General features: G+C 54.7%; 1 protein-coding gene and 1 pseudogene across 3 annotated transcripts; one reads left to right on the top strand and one right to left on the bottom strand.

Moving 5' to 3' along the window:
• On the bottom strand, window positions 1-24,586 carry DHX34 (DExH-box helicase 34). 2 transcript variants are annotated; one of them, XM_084770932.1, is made up of 17 exons: window positions 24,462-24,586; window positions 19,102-20,121; window positions 17,032-17,343; window positions 15,915-16,169; window positions 14,963-15,065; window positions 13,378-13,595; window positions 10,472-10,646; window positions 8,000-8,193; window positions 7,484-7,585; window positions 6,000-6,230; window positions 5,431-5,604; window positions 5,009-5,126; window positions 3,452-3,558; window positions 2,284-2,568; window positions 1,279-1,455; window positions 912-1,047; window positions 1-239 (listed from the first exon to the last, which is right to left on the bottom strand). In XM_084770932.1, the coding sequence occupies exons 2-17, from the start codon at window positions 19,825-19,827 to the stop codon at window positions 106-108; spliced, it is 3,447 nt and encodes a 1,148-aa protein (XP_084627058.1). In that variant the 5' UTR covers window positions 19,828-20,121; window positions 24,462-24,586; the 3' UTR covers window positions 1-105. The 2 variants fall into 2 exon arrangements, with proteins under 2 accessions (XP_084627058.1, XP_084627057.1); XM_084770931.1 differs by lacking the exon at window positions 24,462-24,586 and having other exon boundaries at window positions 19,102-20,239.
• Window positions 21,207-21,716, top strand: LOC311590973 (large ribosomal subunit protein eL34-like; annotated as a pseudogene). Its single transcript has one exon. The product of its transcript is annotated as a large ribosomal subunit protein eL34-like (transcript).
• Window positions 24,587-25,446: the final 860 nt, after the last annotated feature.

A 25,446-nucleotide genomic window follows, 5' to 3' on the forward strand; every position in this document is an offset into this window, starting at 1 on the left:
AAAAAAAAGACTGATTTTATTTGCACAGACTCACTGCTGCCCTCCCCCCCTCAACTTGGGGGGGGGGGGGAGGAGCCCAGGAAGCTCCAGCCATGCAGCTCTGGCTCACACGTGCTGCCTGCGATGTCTCAGCACCTCAGTGGGAGTGAAGAGGAAGTCCTCCCCGCACACCTGGCAGTGGTAGGGCCTCTGCAGGGCCGATGTCTTCTGTGGCGGTGCAGGAGCAGCCTCCTCAGACCCTGTGAAGGAATTGGGGTGACTATGGCTCCCACCCACCCCTGGTGCCTTCCTGTGAGCCCGGCTGCCCCAGCATTTGGGGCACACAGTCTTCTCCCTGTGGCACTGTGGGCAGATGTGACATAACAGCCACTTTAGAGGAAAACAGATGAGAGGTAAAGAGCTGGCCGTCCAGGTCCTCCCTCCCTCCCCTGACTGGGCTTCAAGGATCGTGTGTGGTCCCAGCCGGGGCCAGGGGCTTCAGCTGCTGGTCAGCAAGCCAGACATAGGAAGCAATGTGTGATGGGCAGTGGTTAAAAACACCATGCTTGCTGGGTGGTGGCGCACGCCTGTAATCCCAGCACTCAGGGAGGCAGAGGCAGGCGGATCTCTGTGAGTTCGAGGCCAGCCTGGTCTTACAAAGTGAGTCCAGGACAGCCAAGGCTACACAGAGAGACCCTATCTCAAAAAACCAATACAAAAAACAAAAAACAAAAACAAAAACAAAGTGAGTCCAGGACAGCCAGGCTACACAGAGAAACCCTGTCTCATAAAACCAAAAAAAAAAAAAAAAAAAGACATCATGCTTGGCACAGGACAGACACACACACACACACACACACACACACACGCACATACACACACACACACACACACACACACACACACACACACACACACACACACGGACTTGCCTGGACCATCCCTCGGTGCCTCAGGGCAGGTGTTCTCATGAGCAATGCGCTCCAGGGGTGTGAACGGCATGTGCAGGCTGCAGTGCGGGCAGGTCCAGAAGGAACGCAGACAGTCACTGTACAGGTCGGTGTCACTCTACAATGGAGGAGAAGGTGTCAGGACGCACGTTTCACCAGCTGGGAGCCTCCCAGACCTTTCAGGGCAGCAACCCATTCAGAAGTTTAGCCTGACTGAGACTGTGGCTGCCAGGTGGGCCTGGAGCTTCCAACGGCCCATGTCCAGAGCGGGGTGTGTGTGTGGGGGGGGGTCGTTTGGGGGGGTGGGGGTGGGGGTAGAGGGCTCCAGGCAGCAAGTGGCCACACTCACTGTGAGGCAGTTGTAGGTGAGAAAATCAGAGACAGCGTAGCCCCCCTTGGTGGGGTGTGGGGTCAGGGCAGAATTTCCAAAGAGGCCAGGCAGACTAGGGGCAGTCGTGATGGTCTGGGGTCCCACATAGAGGTTCTGGGCTTCGAGCCCAGTGAGCCTTCGGAGGCTGTATGGAACCTGCGGAAAAAGGAGAGCAGAGATGGAGATGGGGTGGGCACGCGCAGAGCCACCTCTGCCTAAAGCCCTCCCTTGGACTTTGTGGGACGCAACTACCAGCCTAAACCACTCACGACTTGCATTCAGGCCTCTGTGGCCCCACCGGCCCCTCCAACTGCCCTCCCCAGGCTCTCTCTCTGCTCCGTCACTACAATGAGACCACAGCCAGCCCTTAGCCACCTTGGCCCTCCTGCAAGGTGTCTGAGGCTTGGTCCTCTTTCCCCAACTGCCCAGACTGATCCTCACGCCCCACCTGAAGTCAGCCTGGATTCACCCGTCTTCCTGGGCTCCCCAGAGGCAGAAGCGGGAGCAGCGGTGTGTTCCCACCTAAGGGTAGGACCGCATTTACCTACATGTTCCCCTCGGTCCTCACAGGGGACACCTGGGTCCTCACACCCCACGTGTCCTTAGCTCACACCGCGCATGCAGAAGGCATGTGTCATCTGCCTAGTGAGTGGCACAGGGCGGTGTCTAACAACATGGCCCCGGAGCCAAATACTAGTGCCTCCCTTTACAAGCCACGTAGCCTCTTTGAACTGAAAATCCTTAAGTGAGCCTCCACATTTTTTGGTGGTGGTGGCACACGCCTTTATTCCCAGCACTCGGGAGGCAGAGGCAGGAGGATTGCTGTGAGTTCGAGGCCAGCCTGGTCTGCAAAGCAAGTCCAGGACAGCCAAGGCTACACAGAGAAACCCTGTCTTGAAAAACCAAAAAAAAAAAAAAAAAAAAAAAAAAAGAAAAGAAAAGTCAGCCCCCACTAAGTGATGTCCCCTTCTGGCCACACAGTACCTTGGCCGCTGTGAACTGCAGCAGCTCCCGGCTCAGAGCAGCCACCTCCTGAGGGCCGACAGCTGGAGGCTCCACTTCTTCCTCCTGTTCTAGCTTCCTTCGCTGGGCCTGGCGGGCCAGCTGCCGGTCCAAGGCGCTTTCCCAGCGGGCACGGAGCCGCAGGGATGTTGCCAGGAGCCGGACGGCACTCTCGCTATCTGCGAGCTGCAGCTCCAGCCACCCATCAGCCACCAGGCGGGAGCAGTCACCGTTGGTGTCAATGGAGCGACTGAACAGCAGGAGGGACTGGAAGAGGCAAGAGTCGGGAGCTGGGGAGCAGCTGTGCGGCTTAGGGTGCCGGCTCAGAGTATCCCCACCTGGCTGTGACCCTGCCTACCGTCCATTTGCTTGTCCAGTCAATGCACTGACCTGTTCGTTCCTCACCTGCTCATAACTGGATCCAATGTCCCTCCCTCTCCCACTAATCTGTCCCATATTTCTACCCGTCCACCTCTCCATCCATGTACCCACCTGTCATTTGTTGTCTACCTCCACCTGCCCATCCCCCACGTGTGCCCCCATCACCTGTCTGCCTACCTACTCACCCACCCACCTCCCTGTTCTCCTCCCATCCACCTGTCCGCCCTCCCCCTGTCTACACAACAGAACCACCCACAATCCTGCGGGCCTCCTCTGCCATGATTGGGGCCATGCTGGAGACGCAGTGAACAACACAAAGCCAGCCAAGCCGGGCGTGGTGGCGCATGCCTTTAATCCCAGCACTCGGGAGGCAGAGGCAGGTGGATCGCTGTGAGTTCGAGGCCAGCCTGGTCTACAAAGTGAGTCCAGGATGGCCAAGGCTACACAGAGAAACCCTGTCTCAAAAACAAAACAAAACAAAATAGAAAAACCACAATCTAAAATAACCCAGCCTGGCTTCATGAGGCGCCTACTGGGATTGCAGGTATTCACCTGAAGGTGGCTTCCCTGACCTGTGAGGGCAGGAGAGGGCGTGGCTCCTCAGTATGCCAGTGGTTGCTAGGGACACTGCTGGGCACCAGCCGGCACTCAACAAGTAACCATGGAACAGAGCCACGTATGAGGACCACCCACAGCAGCAGCCAGACCATGGCAGCCGCCAGCGCGGGTGGAAGGCAACCATCCAGCCTGAGTCAGGGCAGAGGCCTACCTGCAGGGCCGGGATGCGGACACAGTTCACCAGGTACGGCTTGTTGGTCTCCAGCAGGGAGACGAAGGCCAGCAGTTGGTGCTTGCAGCTCATTTGGTCCTTGCCATCTGAAAGGTGAAAGAAACAGGGCGTGGTGGCACACGCCTTTAATCCCAGCACTCGGGAGGCAGAGGCAGGCGGATTGCTGTGAGTTCAAGGCCAGCCTGGTCTACAAAGTGAGTCTAGGATAGCCAAGGCTACACAGAGAAACCCTGTCTCAAAAAAAAAAACAAAAAACAAAAAACAAACAAACAAACAAAAAAAAACAAAAGAAAGAAAGAAAAGAAAAAGAAAGGTGAAAGAGGCAGCTCAGGCCTCCCTGACCAACTCCTCTGACACCCATGACCACCTGTCTGTCACGCCGGGCCCATCGTGACAAGGCACACCCTCAGTGTGAGACAAGTTTAGCTTACTATAAACACTCTGCCACGGCCTAGGAGCTTTTGGGTCCGGCCTGACACTAAGGAACTGCTATCTACCTTGATTTGACGGGGTCATCAGCAGTGTCCTGACACAAACGGTCCCCATTATTATATGGCATGAGCTTTAATGTACCCCCAGCAAGAGCTGGAGAGGTGCTTGCTGCCAAACCTGACAACCTGAGCTCAATTCCTAGAACCTACATGACAGAAGGAGAAGTGACTTCTGAAGGCTGACCTCTGACCTCCACATGCATGCAGTGACATGTGCGCCCTCAAATATACACAAAGTAAGGAAATGTAAAAAATATTATTGTAGTGTAATCCCAGCACTCGGGAGGCAGAGGCAGAGGCAGGTGGATCACTGCAAATTCAAGGCAACCTGGTCTACAAAATGAGTCTAGGACAGGCAAGGCTACACAGAGAAACTCTGTCTCAAATATATATATATATTTGTAAAATAATGTAATAATAAATATAAAATTAGATGTAAAAACAAACAAACAAACAAACAAACCACAATGCTCCAGCAAAGACTGAAGAGGAAAACGTGAACACATTGCTCACACAGTAAAGTTAGGGAGTGAGAGGACAGAACAAACAAACAAGGCTGACGAACAGGGACCATGGTTGAGGTCACCCAGGGCTCATCCCTATGTTTGTATGATCGGAAAATTTCAAAATGGAGGAAAAGAGGATCTGAGGCGTAGCTGAGGCTGCCTCGCTTGTGTGAGGCCATGTGGGGTTCATGTCTAGTGCCGCAGCCACAGCAACAGAAAGGGAGGAAGGAAATGTAGCGGCAGAGAGGACGGCGGCAACCCAGTCACGGTGGCTAACAAAGCTGATTCTGCCCTTGACCCTGCCACGCCGCCTCCGCCATAGCCAGGCTGTCTTCTGAGCATGCAATCAGGCTGCAGGGACCCCTGTGGCTCTGTACAAAAGCTGGGGAGCCCCCCTCAGGGGCCAAGCTGAGGCTTTCACAGGCTGGACAGAAGCTCAGCAGGCCCAGGTGTGAGAGGGAGCCCTGGGGAATACCCGAGTGAGGGACCTGAGCTTTTGTGGTGCCGCCATCTCTCACGTGCCACCAGGGTCACTGTACCTTGGCTCCCTTCGCGGCCTGAGGCTTCCGGTCCCTGCGTGTGCAGTACCTCGGGGTTGTTGGCGAAGACACAGGTTGGGTGCAGCACGGTGCCCTGCTTGGCCTGGGTGTGGAAAATCTGCAGAGGCCGAAGGCAAGAGCTGGAACAGAGGCCTCGGACCTCCAGTCCGCTTTTCTCCTCCCCTGGGACAAGGTCCTTCCTTCATGACTGCTCTCAGATCCACAAAGTCCTCCAGACTCCTGCCCAAACTGGGTCTGACCCACCACCGCCTTGCTCTCCTCCAGGTCCTGTGCCCCATGGCTAGTGTGCAGAGCAGCCCAAGGACAAAGCCAAGGGTCCTTCGGTCACACTAAGTTCCCAGAACACAGCAGGTGCTCAGTTAAGTGACAGACAAAAAAAAAAAAGCAAGAAGGAAGCCCACCTGGTCCGAGTCCTTGCGCCCACTGTTGAATGCATCGGGCACAGCCAGCTGTGGGTAGAGGCCCCGCCCCAGCACCAGCTTGAGTAGGGCCAGCTGGTCCCGGCTCAGGTCCTGGGCTGAGCTGGCGGCCGCCTGCAGCTGGTCCAGGTTGTGCCGAAGCTTAAACTTCACATCCTGTAAAGACAAGGATGGAGGAGCTGGGCGGTGGTGGCGCACGCCTTTAATCCCAGCACTCGGGAGGCAGAGGCAGGTGGGTTGCTGTGAGTTCGAGGCCAGCCTGGTCTACAGAGTGAGTCCTGGACAGCCAAGGGCTACACAGAGAGACCCTGTCTCGAGAAACCAAACAAAACAAAAAGACAAGGATGGGTGGCCACTCTGGGGGATTCCCCCATCCACACCCCTCGCTCTGGAAGGTGCTATGTTAGGATGTATGGGTTGCGAGGGGCTGTGAAAAATCATCCAGAGTGAGGTCAAGGCCAACACATCTCTTGGGTCTTTTGCAGGGGAGGGTTGTGCCTCCTGTGTCACATGCCCCTTCGTGTCCCTGACCCAGTACCTGGCTGCCCCACCTGGATGTCAACGCTGTCGGCCCCCTGGGAGGCAGAGCCCTCGTCGTCGCTGGAGCAGCCGTCCTCCTCCTGCAGCCTCAGCACCTTGCGTCTGCGGCCCCCACCCTCCTCATGCTGCCTCTTCAGCTGGTGCAGGGCCCTGCGCTCTCGGCGCTGCTGCAGCCGACTGTAGCTGTCCCCTGGGGCCACTGCCTGGGTCCCACTCAGCAACCCATGATCCTCCAACAGCTCCTGAGGACAGGAAGGGCACAGGTTGAGTGGGCGCTGAGGCTGACACAGGCTCACCGGCTGGCATAGGAACCTTTCCCCCGGTTAATGTTCTCCTCAGTGCAAAGTGAGGGTACCTCAGTGCCCCCTGCAGGGCTTGGGATTGAGAGGGTCAGTTCTGTACCCTGAGGACGGCTTGCTACTAGTTAGCCCAGGCACACCTGATCAGGCACAGATGGTTCACAGGAGGGTCACAGCAGCTGCTCCCAGAGCTGCCTGCAGGCTCACTTGAGGGCTGGAGAGGGTCCTCTGGCCCCAGAAGATTCCTCTCACAGCCGGGCTGTGCCTGGGAACCTGTCGACGTGGCCATGCACACCGGTAATCCTGGCACTCAAGAGGCTGAGGCAGGAGGATCACGGGTTTGAGGCCAGCCTGGGCTACATAATAAGGCTCTATGGAAAAAAGAGGGCCTGGGAGTTTCCCCTCAGTGATGAGGTCTTTACCTAACATGAACAAGGCCCTGGGTTCAAGACCGACAAGCGTGGGATCACAGCTCTAGACGCCGCAGGTATGGAGAGGAAAGGACTGAGCCCAACACTGGGACTCTGGAAAGGCTTCTGAGCCCCCGTCTGGCCCACCTGCCCTCAAGGCCATAGATTCCTACCCCCAGAAACTCCTGTGGCCCCCACACTCCAGACGCTGCCGGACCACTGCAAAACTCAACGCATCTGAGCTTCCTGTAAGCGTTGGAGAGACCCATGCACGTGCGAGCACACACATACACACAGAACAGAAGCCATAAGCCGGTGGAGTCCGAGTTCAGGATGGAGGGCAAGCACTCTGTCCTCACTCACCTCCAGCGACCACAGTGACTGTCCACACAGCCACCCACAAGCACGTCACGCAGCGTCTGGCAAGCTACGTACAATATGCTCACTGGGACTCACTGAGCTTGCAAAAGTGGCGCCACTTTCACCTTCCAGTTTCCAGGGTTAAGCTAAAGGCCAAGGGCCAGTGGCGGGGGACGGTGCCCACAGCCACACCGTCAGAACATGGCAACGGTGCAGCTCAGCACCCTGGGCAAAGGGTGGAGGCAGGGGAGAGGGGGCTTTTCCATCATTATTGCCACACGGCCAATGACCCGTGCACCTTCCCCACGAACCCCCGCCTCAAGGTCCACGTTTTTTGCCACCTTGCCCAGGCTACCCCAGTCCTGCTTGTCTTCAGGAACAGTGATGTGGTGGGGCCCTGGTCACCAGGAAGAGTCTGGTCCTCACCTTGAACTGCCGCCGCAGGTCGGCCATCTCGTACAGCCGATGCTCCTCCACGCCCCGGCGGCGGCACCACTTGCGAGAGTTGCCGCTCTGCTCAGACTTCACCTGGTTGAGGGGCAGACACCTCAGAGTCAGCGGCCTGGACAGCAGCTCGGCGAGGGAGCCCCAACATGAGAGGCTCTGAGGCAGGGGCGGGGTGGGGGGGTGGGGGGTGGCGCTCTCAGGGACTCTGCTGGCCTCCCACACACTGGGTGAGGTGCTTTGGTCCTGACTCAAAACCGCCACGGGGGAGGACTCAGGACTGGGTATACGATGTCCCCCAAGGAGGATGTGGCTTTTCCTCTAGACAGCACTGGTTTCTGTAGGGCTTTGGCAATCCCAAGCTCCCTGTGGATCCCAGGCTGGACGGTGGGGAACGAGGGATTCTTCGGGTAGACGCCGGCTTCAGAAACACGAAGCACTACAGCTACAAGATTCCCCAGTTGGGTTGAATGACAGAGGCGCCCAGCCCAGCCTCACCTGCACCCAGGCATTGAAGACATTGAACAGCGTGAAGGGGTCACCCTGGTCACTTTCCAGGGGCCGCCGGGCCGTGGCGCAGTCCAGGTTGCTCTGGGCGCTGCGGGTGAACGGTGACTGGACGCTGAGGGCGGCGGCAATGGTGAGCACTGGCTCTGCCAGGCTGAACATGGAGCCGAGGATCAGCATCTTCCCTGTGGGTGGCAGGGGCCGAGCTAAGCCTGGGGAAAGCATCCTCCCCGAAGCCCTGAGCTCACCTCCTTCTCCCTTGCTCACAAAGAGCCATCAACAGACGTGGCGGCGCACGCCTTTAATCCCAACACTCGGGAGGCAGAGGCAGGTGGATCGCTGTGAGTTCGAGGCCAGCCTGGTCTACAAAGTTAGTCCAGGACAGCCAAGGCTACACAGAGAAACCCTGTCTCAAAAACAAACAAAAATAAATAAATAAATAAATAAACCAAAGAGCCATCGGGAACCAGATGGACAGATTCAGACCCACAGGATGAAATTCAGTGCTGGATGCAGCTTTGCGCTACCCGCGTATTCACAACAGCCTCCCAGGCCACCGCTCTCCTCCCCGAGTGAAACCTGCACACAGCCTGCCCTGGTCTGTCCTGGTGCGGACTGTGCCCACAGCAGAGTGAGACTGGCTTCAGCCTTCATTTAGCTCTAGGAGGGGGGAGGGGGAGGAAGAGGAGGAGGAGGAAGAGAAAGGGGGGCTGAAAGCCAGCGTGGTGGAATAGTCCCCAGGCTCTGGAGACCTGTGTGGACAGGACACCTGCCGGGAGCTCAGGCCCTGTCTTGTCTGCCCCTGCCACATGCCTACCCACCCTCCCTGCTCTCCTTGACGACCTGTCAGATATTGGCCCCATGGAACAAGAGATGCTGAAAGGAGGCCGAGGCGGCAGCCGGGCTGATCAGGGCCCAGGCCTGCATGAGGCCCCAGCACTCCGAGCTCTCCAAATTGTCCACCTGTTTTGTGTCTGCGAAACAGAGCAATTGGCTTCTGGGGACTGCCCCCCAAGACCATCAGAGAGAGGCCACCGTGGGTCACCTGTGCCTCGTGCCCTCTGCTCTGCCACTGCACATGATTGTTTTCCCCCAGGTGTCAACTCCCACCTCGGGAGACACTGTGGAGCATAGCTCTACAGCTCCCCTGAAGGCACCTGCTCCATGCTCCTGGGGTACATGTCAGCTCCCGAGCTGAGCCTGCTTCCTCGCCTATCCCCATGAAGACCAGAGGCCTGACCTCATCAGCTCTGACCCCTACACTTTAGCCTGAACTCCTTCCAAACAGACAAAACCAGCCGCCTGCTGAGCCACTGGAGGTCTCAGCCTCTCTGGCCTGCGCTGCCGGGATTAGGAAAGACACTCACAAGATATTCAAACCACTGGCCACAGATGTGGGCAGTGGTGTGGGAGTGGCCCTGCTGAGGTGGCAAAATGTGGGCTGTGGTGGAAAGGGAACATCATGAGTCAGAAAAAGTGAGGTACAGGGATGACTCAGAACGAGCAAGAGGAAGGGCTGGCCCGCTTGACACATCCGATGACAAAACAGGGCCACCAGGACAGAGCAGAGACAGGCTCTACAGAGAAGCAGGTGGATCTGAAGAAGTGGTCTCTCCAGCAGTTCTTGCTCAGTCAGGTACTTTCATCTTGCCCTTGGGTCATGCTCATGCCCACTATTAGCGCCTGCAATGGGATAACTGCCCTGAGAGGGTGTGTACTGATGGTGTGTCACAGGTCAGAGTTCATGGGCCCAACCCCTCAGGGCAAATGCCCCTCCCTGCTTGGTAACAGTAGAGACAGGTTCACCCCATCTTTTCCAGGACACCGAAGACCTCACAGTGCAGAGTCGGAGACAACTCAGGCTCCGCTGCAGTGACAATTTTGAAATTTTAGTTTCTTTAAAAACAAAACAAGCCAGGCGGTGGTGGTGCATGCCTTTAATCCCAGCACTTGGGAGGCAGGGGCAGGCGGATCGCTGTGAGTTCAAGGCCAGCCTGGTCTACAAAGCAAGTCCAGGACAGCCAGGGCTACACAGAGAAACCCTGTCTCAGGGGGAAAAAAAAAGTGGATTCTCCCATCTCCCTTTGCTGAGTCTGAAATGACACATGCCACTTCCGGCTACACTGGGAACAGACTGCGCAGTCCACCCACACTGCTCACACCTTTATCTCTGTATAAACTGACACACAACTGTCAGCTTCCTGTTGGGTGACAGTGGGGCCTGGCCCTCCCTACACCTGTCCATCTCCTGCACTCTCTCTGTCGCCAGCGCCATTAGGCCGCTGTGCACACCGCGCTCCCTTTCCTGGTCTGTGTGTGTGGTGTCCACCACCCACGGCCCCATCCCAGCACCAGGCGCTGGACCCCTCCTGAGTGTGAGGGAGTGTCCTGGGGAGGCCCAGACGTGCCTATGGGGCACTCAGAATGAGCAAGTCTGTGAGCGCTGCCGGAGGGGAGCCTTACCAATCACAACGTCCACCGGCAGCTGGGCCAGCAGAGACCCGATGGGGGTGAGGGCCTCTGAGCTGTCCAGGGCCCCCTGGTCTCGGAGATAGAGGATGGCAGTTTCCAGGCTGGCAGGTGGAGGGGGCTCGATGAAGGGGAAGGTCCGTGGATCTCCTACACTCATACTCTTCATCTGAAAGGAGAAGCGAATACCCTCAGGGGACAGACATGTGAGCTGCTGTGGCACATGGATTCGTCAGACTCCAAAATGTCTCCGGTGTCGAAGTTTGCCTCCCTCACAGATCTACACTGGATGATCTGCAATCCCTCAACCCATTCGAGCATCTGACTTCCAATAAGCATGTAACTGCACTGGGACAACCTGAAAGCCCTCCTGGGACACGGTGACCGGAGTGCCTCTGACACCCTCTCTGGGTTCAGGAAGCTGGATAGAAGCCTAGAGCTACCATGTTGATGTACTGCCTGGATCAGTCCGCCACAGCAGAAAAATCCTTGGGCTGCTCCTCAGCTGGGCAGGCCGCCTCTGAGGGGACAGTGACACCCCTGTAACAGTGTGACTGTGCTTTTCTCACTTGTAGACTGAAGACTCCCATCCACCTAGAGGCCCGGGAGGTGAGCCAGTACCGGGTGAATGTAACAAAACACCCCCCAACACTGGGCTCATCTTGACAAACAGAACGAGCACCCCTCTGGTGAGTGGATCACAGGAGCTGTAACAGGAGCTCAGAGAGCCCACCTGGACCATCTGGCCACCTGCCATCTCACCTTCCACCCTGTTCCCTGACACTGTCAAAAAGAACATCCACGGGCCGAAGAGATGGCTCAGAGGTTAAGGGCCCTGACTGGCTGCTCCTCCAGAGGTCCTGAGCTCAACTCCCAGCAAGCACATGGTGGCTCACAACCATCTATAATGTGATCTGATGCTTTCTTCTGGCCTGCAGGTGTACATGCAGCCAGAGTACTGTATACATAATAAATAAATAAATAAATAAATCTTTTAAAAAAAAAGAGAGAGAGAACATCCAATGAGTAAAGTATGTATCATCCTAATACACAAGAGGCTGAGGCTAGAGAATTTTGATTCAAGGCCAGCTTGTGCTATAGAGTGAGATCCTGCCTCAACACACACACACACACACACACAATGCACGCACACAGACACACACGCACACTCACACACATTCTCTCTCATACACACATGTGCTCTCTCTCACACAGACACACACATGCATGCACACACATATTCTCTCTCTCACACATGCTCTCTTTCACACATGTGCACACACACATACACACACACACTGAAAAACCGGAAAAAAAGGTAAGAAGGAAACCAAAAGTGAAGCGTGTGGCTTTTTGCTTTAGATTGCCTACACCGCTCTGGCCAGTGCTTTCGAGGTTCTAGAGACAGGGTCTGTATAGCCCAGACTGCCCTCACACTCTATCTACATCTACTCCAAGGGGCTGGGGTTCAAGGCTTGTACCATCACCCCTGGGAAGCCACTGTCATTTTAAGTGGTAAGTGGATAAGTCAACAGTGGGTCAGAGGATCTGTTGTGTCACAATCAAAACCCTCTTTAAAACTGGACCATAACGGGGGACACCAAAGTATATGCCCGTAGGAAGGGCACTGGCTCCTGTCAGCCCCAGACACACCTGGCAGCGTGGGCCCCACAGCAGGCAGGGGGCCACCTCACTTGCTTTCTCCCTCCTTTTTCTTTCAATCTTTGACAATGAAGTTGGGGCTCACGTGTGGGAGGCCAGGGGTCGGTGTCAGAGCCAGACGGCCGGCTTGCCCCACTTTTCCATTTTAAGACAGATGGGCTGGCCTCCACTCGCTATGGAGCCTGAAATGACCCCGGCCGCTCAGACTCCACCTCTGGAGGGCCGGGATGACAGCTGTGGCTGCCATGCTGGGTTTCCCAGAGCTAAGGGCTGTCCTTGTGTTGGGTAGCCGCTCTACCCTTGCCAGCTAAGCTGTTGTTCAGGCCCCTGAGTGCTAGATGACAGATGCACAAAGTCCTGGCCTTCCTAAGGGTGACGTGGCAGGTAACTGAGCGGTGCTGGGCCTGTATCAGGGTCCCACGCCTGGCTGTTCTCACTCCAGACTCTTGTCCCGTGAGAGGTTCCCTGAAGAGGAGTGGTGCATGCTGGGTCATGCCAACAACCAGGAGGCAAAGGCAAGAGGGCAGCTGCAAGTCAAGGGCAGCCTAGGGGAGCTGGGTGTGGTCTTACACACCTGGAATCCCAGCACTCAGGAGGCAGAGGCAAGTGGATCTCTGTGAGTTCTAGGACAGCCTGGACTACAGAATAGAGAAACTTTACCTCAAACCACACACACACAGAGGGGGGTGGTGGGGGGAGGGCCAAGCCTGGGCTACATAGCAAGTTCCAGAGGAACCCACAGAGAACCACTGAGAGAGTAAGAGCAAGAGCGCTCGTTAGCCATCCCAAGAGGATCTGTCGCAGAAACTAAACTGAAAGCTGTACTAGGAGGCAAAGGTCATGGCTTAAATGTCTTAAGGAACCTGGTACCTGGGGCTGGAGAGATGGCTCAGCGGTTAAGAGCACTGACTGCTCTTCCAGAGGTCCTGAGTTCAATTCCCAGCAACCACATGGTGGCTCACAACCATCTATAATGTGATCTGGTGCCCTCTTCTGGCCTTCAGGGGTACAAGAAGGCAGAGCAATGTATACATAATAAACAAATAAATGTTTTTTTTTTAAAAAAGAAAGATGGTGTCAAAAGCCACTTTGCAGCGAGATCTGCTTCCAGGCTGTGCCCTTGGATCTGAGGAGCAATTCTCCAACCTGAGTGTGTGCTCCCTGAGTGATGGCGGCATCCCTGACTGGGTCAAACCCCTCTGGACCACTTCCTGGCAGCTGAGGTCAGAAAGCCTCACCTGAAGCACCAGCGTGTCCAGCGCCACCCTGCGGATCTCTGGGACTGGGTATGGCGCGAAGGCATCGTAGTCTGACTCGGCGTAGAGGCGGTAGCAGACACCGGGCCCCGTGCGGCCCGCTCGGCCCTTGCGCTGTTCGGCGCTGGCCTGGCTGATCCAGAATTCTTGCAGCCGCTGCAGTTTGGCCTGTGGGTCGTAGCTCATCTCCTTCACCTTCCCTGGGTAGAGAGAAGGCAAGGGTGCGTGGTGAGGAGGGCACTGAGTGCGGGACGCAGCCGCGCAAAGAGCTGCTGAACGCGCCCGCGCGGCCCACACGCGCCGCTCTCCTCAAGCCCCTGTGGTGAAGGTCTGGGGGCTCCGTGGCCACATCTGTGCCCCAACACTCCGCTCACAAGCCCAGCACGTGCAGCACCCCAACCTGTCAGACACAGGACTGGTAGGAGGGTCAAAAGAGGTCTGTGGGGCTGGACCCTTCCTCCCCCCATTTCGCTTCCTGGCCCTGAGTGAGCTGCCTTGCTGTCACACACTCAACACTTTCCACCGCAGCCCCGAAGTCTCAGAATAAGTCGAGGGCAGAAGCCAGGAGCCAGGGCACATCTCTGATGAAGCGCACACCCCTTTTTTTTTTTACCCTTTTTATTCCCCTCTGATCTTTTCTCTTTCGGATGGTCAGTCATCCCCCACACACTGATTAAGTAAGCAGCCACAAGCAAAGGCCCTGGTGTCCCAGAACCAAGTGCACTGCTGCACAGCATCCACAGTCTTTGACACACTCTACAAAGTCAAGAGCATGCCATGTCTAACCAATGGCATTTAAACAATGTCTTCATTGCCCTTGGGAGGCGGAGGGAGGCGGATCGATGTGAGTTCGAGGCCAGCCTGGTCTACAAGATGAGTCCAGGACAGCCAACGCTACACAGAGAAACCCTGTCTCAAATACAAATAAACAATGCCTTCATATACATGGTATTATGGGATGTTGTACCTGCCATGCCACCATGGCTCCTGAGGCTCCTGGGCATTCACACTGTACCATGTGCCCGCACACCTGAGAGAACCAGTTCACCCCTCCTTGCAGCCTAAGGTTACCGTTTCCAGCTTACAAAAGGATCGATGAGAAGGCCCCTCTGGCCGGTGCTGGTATATATTAGCAACTACGCTGGGCTGACTTTGCAGTGGATATTCCAGTTGGGAACACAGGAAATAAACAGAGCCAGGGATTTAAAATATAATGCTGCCCTGCCCCCCAGCAGTGGAAGCAGGGGGGGCGCTTACTAGGTGTGAACGCTTGTGCAAGGCCTGATACAGGAGGAGAGAGAGAGAGAGAGAGAGAGAGAGAGAGAGAGAGAGAGAGAGAGAGAGAGCGCACTAGGGCCAGGATAGCTAGAGAAGACAGCTCTCACCAGGGAGGCCCTGGGACAGACAGATGTAAGCCTGGGACATGTGGGGGACACTGAGGTGTGGCCTGGGCTCCTCCCTACGGTGGCCCGGGGCTCGGCGGCCACATCTGTGCCTCTCTCACTACGCTTGTGCTTCTGTCGGGTCCTCGTGGCGCTGCGCGGGCAGCTGTGTGTGCCATCCTTACCGGAGTCCACCACAAAGCGGATCCCGTCAATGGTGACTGAGGTCTCAGCTATGTTGGTGGACAGGATGCACTTCCGTACTCCAGCTGGAGCCACATCGAACACCTGGGGCGAGGGAGGAGACCACATCAGGAACTAGCTCAACCCTGACTGACCTGCTTCCTTGATGGATGGCCTCCTGGGTATTCCAGGCATACATCCTTATCCATGGCCTGAAACAGCCTCAGCACCCTCCCGGGTGCCCTACCTCCCCCTCCACACATCTCCTGAGCCGTCATCCCGGGCCTCCCTCCCTCAGCTCCTCAGCCCCTGAGCGGCTCAGCCATTCCTTCAACTCCTTCACCCTCCCCAAGCCCTGACCCCTGCCCTAGTCCAGGCCTTCTGTCTCTGCCCTCAGCCCACAGAGCCGCTCTGCTCTCTGGCCTCTGGGTTCCATTCCCGGTACACCCCCGCCCTGCTCAGAGCCTTCCTGTGGCTCCCTGGTAGGCTCAGGGCAAAGCCGCAACCACCTCCCTCGTCAGCCCCATCTCTCCTGACTCCTGACTTCCTCGCACTGTCACCGAGGCCCCTTTTGCACACGCACTTCTCTTGGTGCTTGGGAACAGCTAAACATGGTGGCTAAGAACCAGAGCCATGGCCACAGCCAGCCTGCCACATATCTTTGTAAATAAAAATTTTCACTGGGACTCAGTGAGAGAACCTGTGGCCTACAAACCTGAAAACAGCTCCCTCTGGCCTTTCATAGGAAAGACTTCTGCCTAAGAGCTGCCCCGTCCCCACCGCCCCCCAGGGCTAAATATTCTGGGTTTATAGGCTATCCGGCCATGTAACCCGATAAAATTCCACTGACCTGGGACTTGGGGACACAACCAGTGCTATGCGTAGCTACACTTCGTTCCTGGCCTCGAGACTCCCACCTGCCCCCCTCCCCCACTTTGCAGGCTGCGCTCATACCTTGTCCTGGTCGGCCACGGAGAGGGCACTGTGCAGAGGCAGCACCACCCAGCGCTGGGTGAGGCTGGCGTAGGCCTGGACGGCGTCCAGCACCGTGCTGATCTCTGCCATGCCACTGAGGAAGACAAGAAGGTCCCCCCGTTCCTCCGGGGGGTACTTATTGTCGATGGCCTCCAACACTCTCAGGAAAGGTCTTGGATCCAGCTTCTCGGCCTTGGACCCTGTCTGCTCTGCCTCCTGCGGCTGGTACACTACCTGTGAGGGAGCCCGTGCAGAAACACGCTGTCACTGTGGACCAGCGATGATGGGGCGGGAACTATGGGGTCACGGGGCTCTGGGGGACGTGGGGGGTGGGGGTGGGGACGACTAGCACAACTAGTAGGCAGGTGGCACACCCAGGGTAGGTAACTTTTAGAGGAGATAGTGAAGTCAAAAAGTATTGAGGTGAGGCTGGGCGTGGGGACGCATGCCTTTAATCCCAGCAGTACTCGGGAGGCAGAGGCAGGTGGATCGCTGTGAGTTTGAGGCCAGCCTGGTCTACAAAGCAAGTCCAGGACAGCCAAGGCTACACAGAGAAACCCTGTCTTGAAAAACCAAAAAAAAAAAAAAAAAAAAAGCATCGAGGTAACACAAAGGCTTCTGGGTACTGGCGGTGCCAGGGGTTCTTTAAGCTACTGGCCAGCACCTGTGCTCTCAGAAAGTCACACCCTGGGCAAGAAGAAGAGCTGAGTCAGCGAGGGCGCCACCCAGGACTTGTTAGGAAACACCCTTATGAGCATGCAAAACCACAAACTTCCAGTCTGCGCACTTGAGCACCCAGACAAGGGCAGGGCCTTGCTGCACGATGGCAGCATCTGAACTGTGCCAACGGACGTCAGGAGAACATATCCGATACGTACGCCGAGGGAGGGAGAGACGATTAAACGTTCTGTGATGACAGTGTCCCCACCCTCCCCCAACCCCCCCCCACGGACCATCCAGCCCAAAGCTTCAAGCCTGCTGCCTGTGACAGCCATGCGTCCCTTCCCTCGCCCCCGTCCCCACAAGATGGAAGAGCTGTGAGAAGGGAGGAGCCTGAGCCCCTGCGGGACCCCCTGGGGGCCAGGGCGGTGCTCACCGTGATGGGGAAGAGCCTCCCCGGCACCTGCACCACAGGAGCGTGGCTGAAGTAGCTGGAGAAGAGGGAGATGTTGATGGTGGCCGACATGAGGATGACCTTGAGGTCAGGCCGCTGGGGCAGCAGGCGCCGCAGGACGCCCAGCAGGAAGTCATTGTGGAGGTGGCGCTCGTGGACCTCGTCCACGATCAGGACCTGGTACTGGGGCAGGCTGGGCTCCCGCTGGATCTGACGGAGGAGCAGCCCCACGGTCAGGAACACGATCTTGGTAGCGGCTGATCGGGTGCTTTCAAAGCGGATCTGGTAGCCAACCTGGGGTGGGAGGGAGGGAGGGAGGAGAAAACATGACGAAGAGAGCCGCGGGGGGGGGGGGGCAGGGGGGGGCAGGGGGGCATGGAGGGGATACGAGAGCTCCTCCCTGTCCAACATGCAAGTCAGGCCGTGTCTGTGGGTCACACAGGAGTCCTGCGGGCTTGTCAACTAGGCACACAAGCTCTCCTAGGTACACAAGGCCACCCTAGAGACTGGAGTTTCTCCTCCGGGATGCATGGGACTACATGTGCTTACGCTCCGGCAGTGTCTCTGGGTGCAGTTCCTGATAGCAGAGTAATGGGGAGTATGGCTCCCCTTACTATGCACCAGGAACACTCCTCTGTTACACACGCAGTAAGTGTGTAACTCGTGGCACCCTTACCCCACCATCCTGACTCCACACAAGGAAACAAGGCCACTTATCTCAAGGGACAGCTGAAACGATACTGAGAAATATGTCTTAACCCTGACCTCACCCTATACTACATCTTACACACACACACACACACACACACACACCCCATACACTCACTCTTTTTTTTTTTAATTATATATACAATGTTCTGCCTGCATGTACACCTGCACACCAGAAGAGGGCATTAGATCACATTATAAATGGTTGTGAGGCACCATGTGGCTGCTGGGAATTGAACTCAGGACCTCTGGAAGAACAGACAGTGCTCTTAACCTCTGAGCCATCTCTCCAGCCCCATACACTCACTCTTAATGAACTCTGGCTCTAAATGCAGAAGTTCTGGTTTTTTGTTTTTTGTTTTTTTTTTAACCTTTTTAAAATTGTTTTTGCTTTTTGAGACAGGGTTTCTCCGTGTAGCCCTGGCTGTCTTGGACTTGCTTTGTAGACCAGGCTGGCCTCGAATTCACAGAGATCCACCTGCCTCTGCCTCCTGAGCACTGGGATGAAAGGCGTGCGCCACCATGCCCTACCCTCACCCTCCACCCCCCACCCCCACCCGCAGGAGTACTTTCTTGTAGCCTGAAAGTAGGCAAAATTCTCAAAACAGGACCCAAAGTGCACCAGCCACAGGAAGAACAAACGGGAGAAAAGGCTGAAGGGATACGCACTATAAATTCAGCAGTAGAAATGGTCCAGTGGCAGAGACGGGATTAGAATCCTAGAGACTGCCGGGCGTGGTGGCGCACGCCTTGAATCCTCTCACTCAGGGAGGCAGAGGCAGGCGGATCTCTGTGAGTTCGAGGCCAGCCTGGTCTACATAGTGAGAGCCTCTTTCAAAATGAAACCCAAGGGTTCTAGAGGTTAGAGGAAAGAAACAGGCCAAGGATGTGGCCAGATGACAGAGCAACTGTTTGGCATGGATGAGACCCTAGTTCAACGTGCAGCATTCCCACAAAACAAAACAAACAAACAAACGAACATTTGGAATCAGAATTTTCTAAGGTGCTATACTGGTTGATGCTAGTTGCCTCTGTCATCTGTAGCCTGTACAAGCTGATCTGCAGAGAGGCATTCTAGAAGAATCGTCTCTGGGTCAGTGCCTAAGTGCTAACTTTTTTTCCCCGAGACAGGTTTTCTCTGTGTAGCCTTGGCTATCCTAGACTCACTTTATAGACCAGGCTGTCCTCGAACTCACAGAGATCTGTCTGCCTCTGCCTCCGGTGCTGGCGTGCGCCACCACGCTCGGCCCCTAAGTGTTAACTTTTATGCACGCGGCCGCGAGGACTATCAGCTCACTCCCCGGAGTCTCACTGGAAACCCTGGGAACCCGCCATGCCGCTCACCTGGGAGCCATACTGACTGAGGCTCTCGAAGCCAACGCGCTTGGCCAGGGAGATGCAGGCGATTCTCCGGGGCTGCGTGCACGCCACGTGACTGAAGCCGGCAGCCAGTAAGTACTGGGGCACCTGAGTGGACTTGCCGCAGCCTGTGTCACCGGCCACCACCACCACCTGGTGCTCCTTGAGCGTCTGCAGGATGCGTTTCCCGTACTGGGCTATGGGAAGCGCGGCCCGCTCGCGCTGCAGTTTGGCGAGCCGCCCAAACGCTTGCTTCTGCTGGAAATCCAGGTAATGAAGCAGTGCCCGACGGAACTCCGACACCCTCTCGGGGGGCAGCCCCCTGCCGGGTCCCTGACGGCCTCGGGTGTCTGGGCCCAGGATGGAGAGGTTGATGCGGTAGCGGGGGTCGTAAATGCGAGGTAGGTCAGCTAGAGCGGGGACGCCATGTTTGGGGTGACCAGGGTCCTTTTCCTCCTTCCGGGAGGTCTTGAGGTGCTGGAATCGCTGCAGGCGGTCGAAGAAAGCCCAGAATTTCTGGCACTCCTCTGAACCACGACGGATATAATCCTCATCACGAAAAAATACATCTTCCAAGAGGCTACGGGTCTCTGAACAATTCCAGTCCCATTTCTCTGGGGCCTCTTCCTCCCTGGGAGCGCGATGGTGGTGGTCCCGGTCTCGGCGATGGTCTCGGTGGTCCCTCCCCTCCCTTGTCCTGGGAGGGGGCATGGTTCCTATCACAGAGCTGTCACAGAAGTAGTGCCCCCGGTTCTGATCACGTGGACCAGGTATTCTCACCTATTCCCCACCCCCCTGAGACCCACCCCCCCAAACATCTCCAGCAGGCAGGAACCGCTTTGTCTTCAAAGAGTGACCCTCCCTTTCCTTGTTCGGGAACACTGTGGATGGCAGGGTGGGTAGCCAGGGGCCTGGAGGAGCTGGGGACACACCACGCCCTTCACGACTCCTGCAGTGATGTCTGGAAGGCTCAGGGCTTCATCCTGGACTTCCAGGTCCTAGATGCTTGGAAAAGAAAAGAGATGACATCCACTCACTTTCAGAACATCCACCGAAAGCCTGCCGCTCTTCAGACTAGCGATTGCTACTACATACGGGTCACATGGACAGTCAACAAGAGAATCTTGTAAGAAGGAATAATCCGCCGGGCATGGTGGCACACGCCTTTAATCCCAGCTCATGGGAGGCAGAGGCTGGCGGATCTCTGAGGTCTACAAAGTGAGTCCAGGACAGCCAAGGCTATACAGAGAAACCCTGTCTGGAAAACCAAAAAAGGAGGAGGAGGAGGAAGAGGAGGAGGAAAGAAGAAGAAAGAAGAAGAAGAAGAAGAAGAAGAAAGAACGTAACAGAAATGATGAAAATAGGGCACCATCTTTTCATGTGGGGGACCACCGGGCTTCACGACACTGAATGGATGGGGCCCCTTGAAATTGCATGGGCCGTTTCTATGGTCCTAGGGATTGGTTTTGCCTACCTGGCCTGTGCCATCTTTTGCCTGGGAAGTTGTCCACCTTCCTTTGGTGAGCATCCCATCACATTCACGTGACGTGGCTCTGATGGGTTTGGGCAAACATCAAAGGCCTGGCCAGCCACGGCTCACTTTCTCCCCCCTTGAACCGGGGATTGGTCAGAGGAATGGACAAATGGCCCAATCAGGTCCCTGCCCTGGAATTTACACTTCATTGCCAGGTGAGAGAAGCCCACTGTTTTTATCTGTTCTAGAGAACCTGGGTTAAACCTGAGCCCATTCAGCGTAGCTCTGGAGCGCGTGTCTTTCCTAGATAAGTACCTTGGACAAAACCCTGCATATGGCCACAACAGGCACACACAGGAATGTGGGAGATGCCTGAGAGTATCATTAGTGTTCAAAGCTTAATTCCTGTCAACCCTCCACTTCTTGGCTAGGTAAGAAAATGCCTTCAGAAGCCGGGCGTGGTGGTGCACACCTTTCATCCCAGCACTCAAGAAGCAGAAGCAGGCAGATTGCTGTGAATTTGAGGCCAGCCTGGTTTACAAAGTGAGTCTGGGATAGCCAAGGCTAATATAGAGAGACCCTGTCTCAAAAAACCAAAAGAAGAAGAAGAAGGAGGAGGAAGAGGAGGAGGAGGAGGAGAAGAAGAAAAAGAAAAAGAAAAAGAAGAAGAAAATGCCTTCCCTCTTCCAGGGACGGTGCTTAGAGGCATTCAAAATGGTCCAACGTTTGACATACCGTTGTAGGCTCTCCTACAACACAGCACTAGGCTGTCTCGAACCCCTGGCAACAGGATTGTTTACCTGTACACCAAGAAGGTTGGAAAAGCACCTAAATCGGCATGCGGTGTGTGCCCAGGCCGACTGCGCAGGGTTCGTGCTGTGAGGCCTAAAGTCCTGATGAGGCTGTCCAAGACAAAGAAGCACGTCAGCAGGGCCTATGGTGGCTCCATGTGTGCCAAGTGTGTCCCAGACAGGATCAAGCGGGCTTTCCTTATTGAGGAGCAGAAAATCGTTGTGAAAATGTTGAAGGTACAAGCACAGAGTCAGAAAGCAAAATAAATATGTAGCTTTTTTAAGTAATAAAGGTCAAGGCTTGGTCTATGAAAAAAAAAGAAAGAAAAAGAAAATGCCTTCAATGTTCCTGCAGGGCTGTAATGGAGCCCAAAGCCTCACACATGCTAGGCAATTGCTCTGCCACTGAGCTACACCACCATCCCACAAAAATGCCACTTTGCTTAAAGTCAGAATCTTGTCTCTCAGTTGAAAAAAAAATCACAATAAAGCACATGTAATTAGCTATATGTACGTTTCCTGGAGGGAACTTTATCATTCTTCCTTTCTTAAAAAAAAAAGAAAATTGTTATTTTGTGTTTCTGTTTTGCTGCATGCATGCACGTATACCACTTTTTTGCCTGATGCCTTTGGAGGCCAGAAGAGGGCGTCAGATCCCCTAGAACTGAAGTCCCAGGCCCTTGTGAGCTACCAGGTGGGTGCTGGGATTTGAACCTGGATCCTCTGGAAGGGCAGCCCATGCTCTTAACTGCTGAGCCATCACTGCAGCCCCTCATTCTTCCTTCTTTAAAGGGTTTATCAGGACAGTGCAGTAGCTCAGTGAATAAAGGCGATTGCACCCACGCCTGGCAAGCAGAGCTTGAATCTTAGAACCCGTATGGGAGGAGAGACCTGACTCCCTCGTTTTCCTGTCCTCTACGCACGCACAACACACACAAATAAATAAATAAATAGGCCAGGCGTGGTGGCGCACACCTTTTAATCCCAGCACTGGAGAGGTAGAGGCAGGCAGATCGCTGTGAGTTTGAGGCCAGCCTGGTCTACAAAGTGAGTCTAGGGCAGCCAAAGCCACACAGAGAAACCCTGTCTCAAAAAACCAAAAATAAAATAAAATAAAATGTAATAAGGAGGTTGCTTATGATGGTGAGAGGCTCACATGCTTCCTTGGTAAAGAACCTGGAGAAAGGCAGATCACCAGGTTTGAATCTGACTATTTAACACAAGTAAATAAATGTATTGGAGTGCTTTTCTTCATCTATAAAATGGGGGGCAAATACCCACCAAATATCAAAACACTGGCAAAGAGGCCAAACAGCAAACAGCAACTGTTACTCAGGTTCAATGCTAGCCCACAAATCATCTCCTGATGGCATTCGAATCTCACCAATTCACCCTTCAGTCTCTCAAGGAACCCCATGAAAGCATCCAGAGGTTTGCATGGAAGAGGACTTGGTCCCCTCCTGGGAATTGTTAAGAGCTACATTTGAGTTTCGAGTGAGAGAGACCTTGTGACGTCACAGGGTTGCCTCCCGTAGACACAGCAGGCACTGCGCAGAGGGCAACACTTGTCAATAAACACCTAAGCTGGGCGATGGCAGGACTTGCTTCAAGAACTCCTATTCTAGAAGGGAACGTGGGCAAGGCCTTGAGAAGCTACTAGAAGATGGAGTGGGGCACCCTCAGAAACAGATAGGGACAGAGAAAAGGAGAGGGTTTATTTTAGGCAACAAAATGTCTACACACGCTGGGCCTAACATCAGCATCCTATGGCTACCAAGGGACCAATACCCTCAAGCATTCATTCACTCGATTGGGGTTTTGTTTGGGATGCAGGGAAGCACCATCATTTACTTCAGACAGGGTATGGCTTCTGGATCCAAACTTGCCATGTAGCCCATACTAGAATAAAATTAAGCCTCAAAATTGCTGGGATTGTAGGGATGCACCCACCACTCCTGGCTTCTCTTAGGCTTTACAGTAATACCAAGATCTTCCATTTTCCTTTTTTTTTTAATCTTCCATTTTCTTTATAAATTTGTTCTCTCATTTCTCTGGACTACTTCTAGACTTATGTCTCTTACTGGGTTTGTTTCTCGCTTTCTCTCCATATGACATCCATCTCTTTCTGTCTATTTTAGCACTGTATCTTACTTTTTTCCTACCAGCAGGAAGGAAGCAGGTATGAGCTGCCCTTGCCTTCAGTCGTTTTGGTTTTTGTTTGTTTGTTTGTTTGTTTGTTTTTGTTTTTGTTTTTTGAGACAGGGGTTCTCTTGCAGTCCTGGCTGTCCTAGGCTCACTTTGTAGACCAGGCTGGTCTCGAACTCACAACGATCCGCCTGCCTCTGCCTCCCGAGTGCTGGGATTAAAGGCGTGCGCCACCACGCCCGGCTCAGTCGTTTTTTTTTCTTGCCCAGCATTTTTTTATAAACCAACTCTCTTGCTCAGACCTCCACTTGACTTTCTCCACCTTCTTCATTTTGTTTGAACTTCTGTTTTTCTTAGATTTACTCATTTTTGGAGACGAGTCTTCCTACATAATCTGGGTTGCCCTTTAAACTCACAACTCCTCGCCCCAAACTTCCTCGCCACATTAGGCAAACACTATTCTCCCTCTGTTTTGCTAAAGCTGAAGGAACAGTATGAGGAATGTGAATTTGGGGTGCATGTCTTCCCGATCGTCATTTTTCAGCACGACTCTGCATCGCCTCCAACTTTTGGGGGTTCTGTTTCAAACTCCATCTTTCCATTAAGTGTGGGTCTCAACCACCATCCCGGCTTTCTTGCCAAGCTGTTCCTGGCGCCCTTGTGAGCCTCTCTTGGAGGCACCCCCATCACCCTGGACCCCTTTTTCTATCCTGTTCCCGGATAGGACCCCTTTTTCTTCCAGTTCCGGGTTTCTTGGTCCTCTGGCTTTTCACTAAGAATCGCACGCCACCAGAGCTCCCTGGCTCCTGGAATATTCTTTCATTTTATATACAGGCTCTCCTAACTCCCCAGCCCGCTCGCAACCAGCCCCAAACACGTTCCCCATCAAGCCCCATCGCCACGCAGTCGCCCCGCGTGCACGCCCCGCCCCTTACCTCAGAAAACAGCCGCGAACGCCTTTACTTCCGGTCCCGAGTGGTCTGCGCCTGCGCACGTCCCGCCACGCTCCACGCTGCGCGTGCGCAGAACGCTAAAGCGCGCCCTCTCCTCTCGGTACAATGGAGCCAAAAGAGGGGCGGGTGAGCCAATGCTGCGCCTGCGCACAAAGCGCTCATTGGCTCACCTCGCTCCAGGCAGTGTTTGGGGTGGCTCGACGCCCTCTAGAGACCAGAGACGGGGTTACAGATAAGCGCGGGTCCCTGGCCTTGCCCTCTCCACAGGGGTCTACAGGATTGGTAGAAAGCTAAGGTTTCCGGCCAGCAACGGAGCTCAGGCACTGTGGGGGCTGGAGAGATGGCTCAGCGGTTAAGAGCACTGACTGTTCTTCCAGAGGACCCGGGTTCAATACCCAGCACCGACATGGCAGCTCACAACTGTCTGTAACTCCAGGCAAAACACTAATGCACATACAATAAAAGTAAATAAATTATTTTAAAAAATAATAAAGAGTCCTGTGGTGGTGCACACCTTAAATTCCAGCACTTGGGAGGCAAAGGGAGGCGGATCTTTGAGAGTGCAAGGCCATTCTGGGCGATATAGTGAGTTCGAGGTCATCCAGGACTAAATACTGAGACTGTCTCAAAAACTAATTAACAAAAGAGTCATGTGGTTACTTTATTACTGTCATTCACTAAGAAGTAATCAGCCTTAAGCTAGGGGCCAGCTCTGTGCCTTCAAAGCCTGCTACAGAGCCACAAATGTAGAATTAATGGATGCGAAAAGACTCCAGAGAAAACTGCTCAGAACTCCTAGATGTGCCAAATCCCTGGGGGACCGAGCCTCCGTTTCCCCATTCATAACCCATTGCAAAAAACAAAAACAAACCAACCTGAAAAGTCTTTATAAAAATAAATAAACCGGAGCTGGGCATGGTGGCGCATGCCTTTAATCCCAGCACTCCGGGAGGCAGAGGCAGGTGGA

Source organism: Acomys minous (genome assembly GCF_964271855.1).
Source record: "Acomys minous genome assembly, chromosome: 20".
NCBI lineage: Eukaryota > Metazoa > Chordata > Mammalia > Rodentia > Muridae > Acomys > Acomys minous.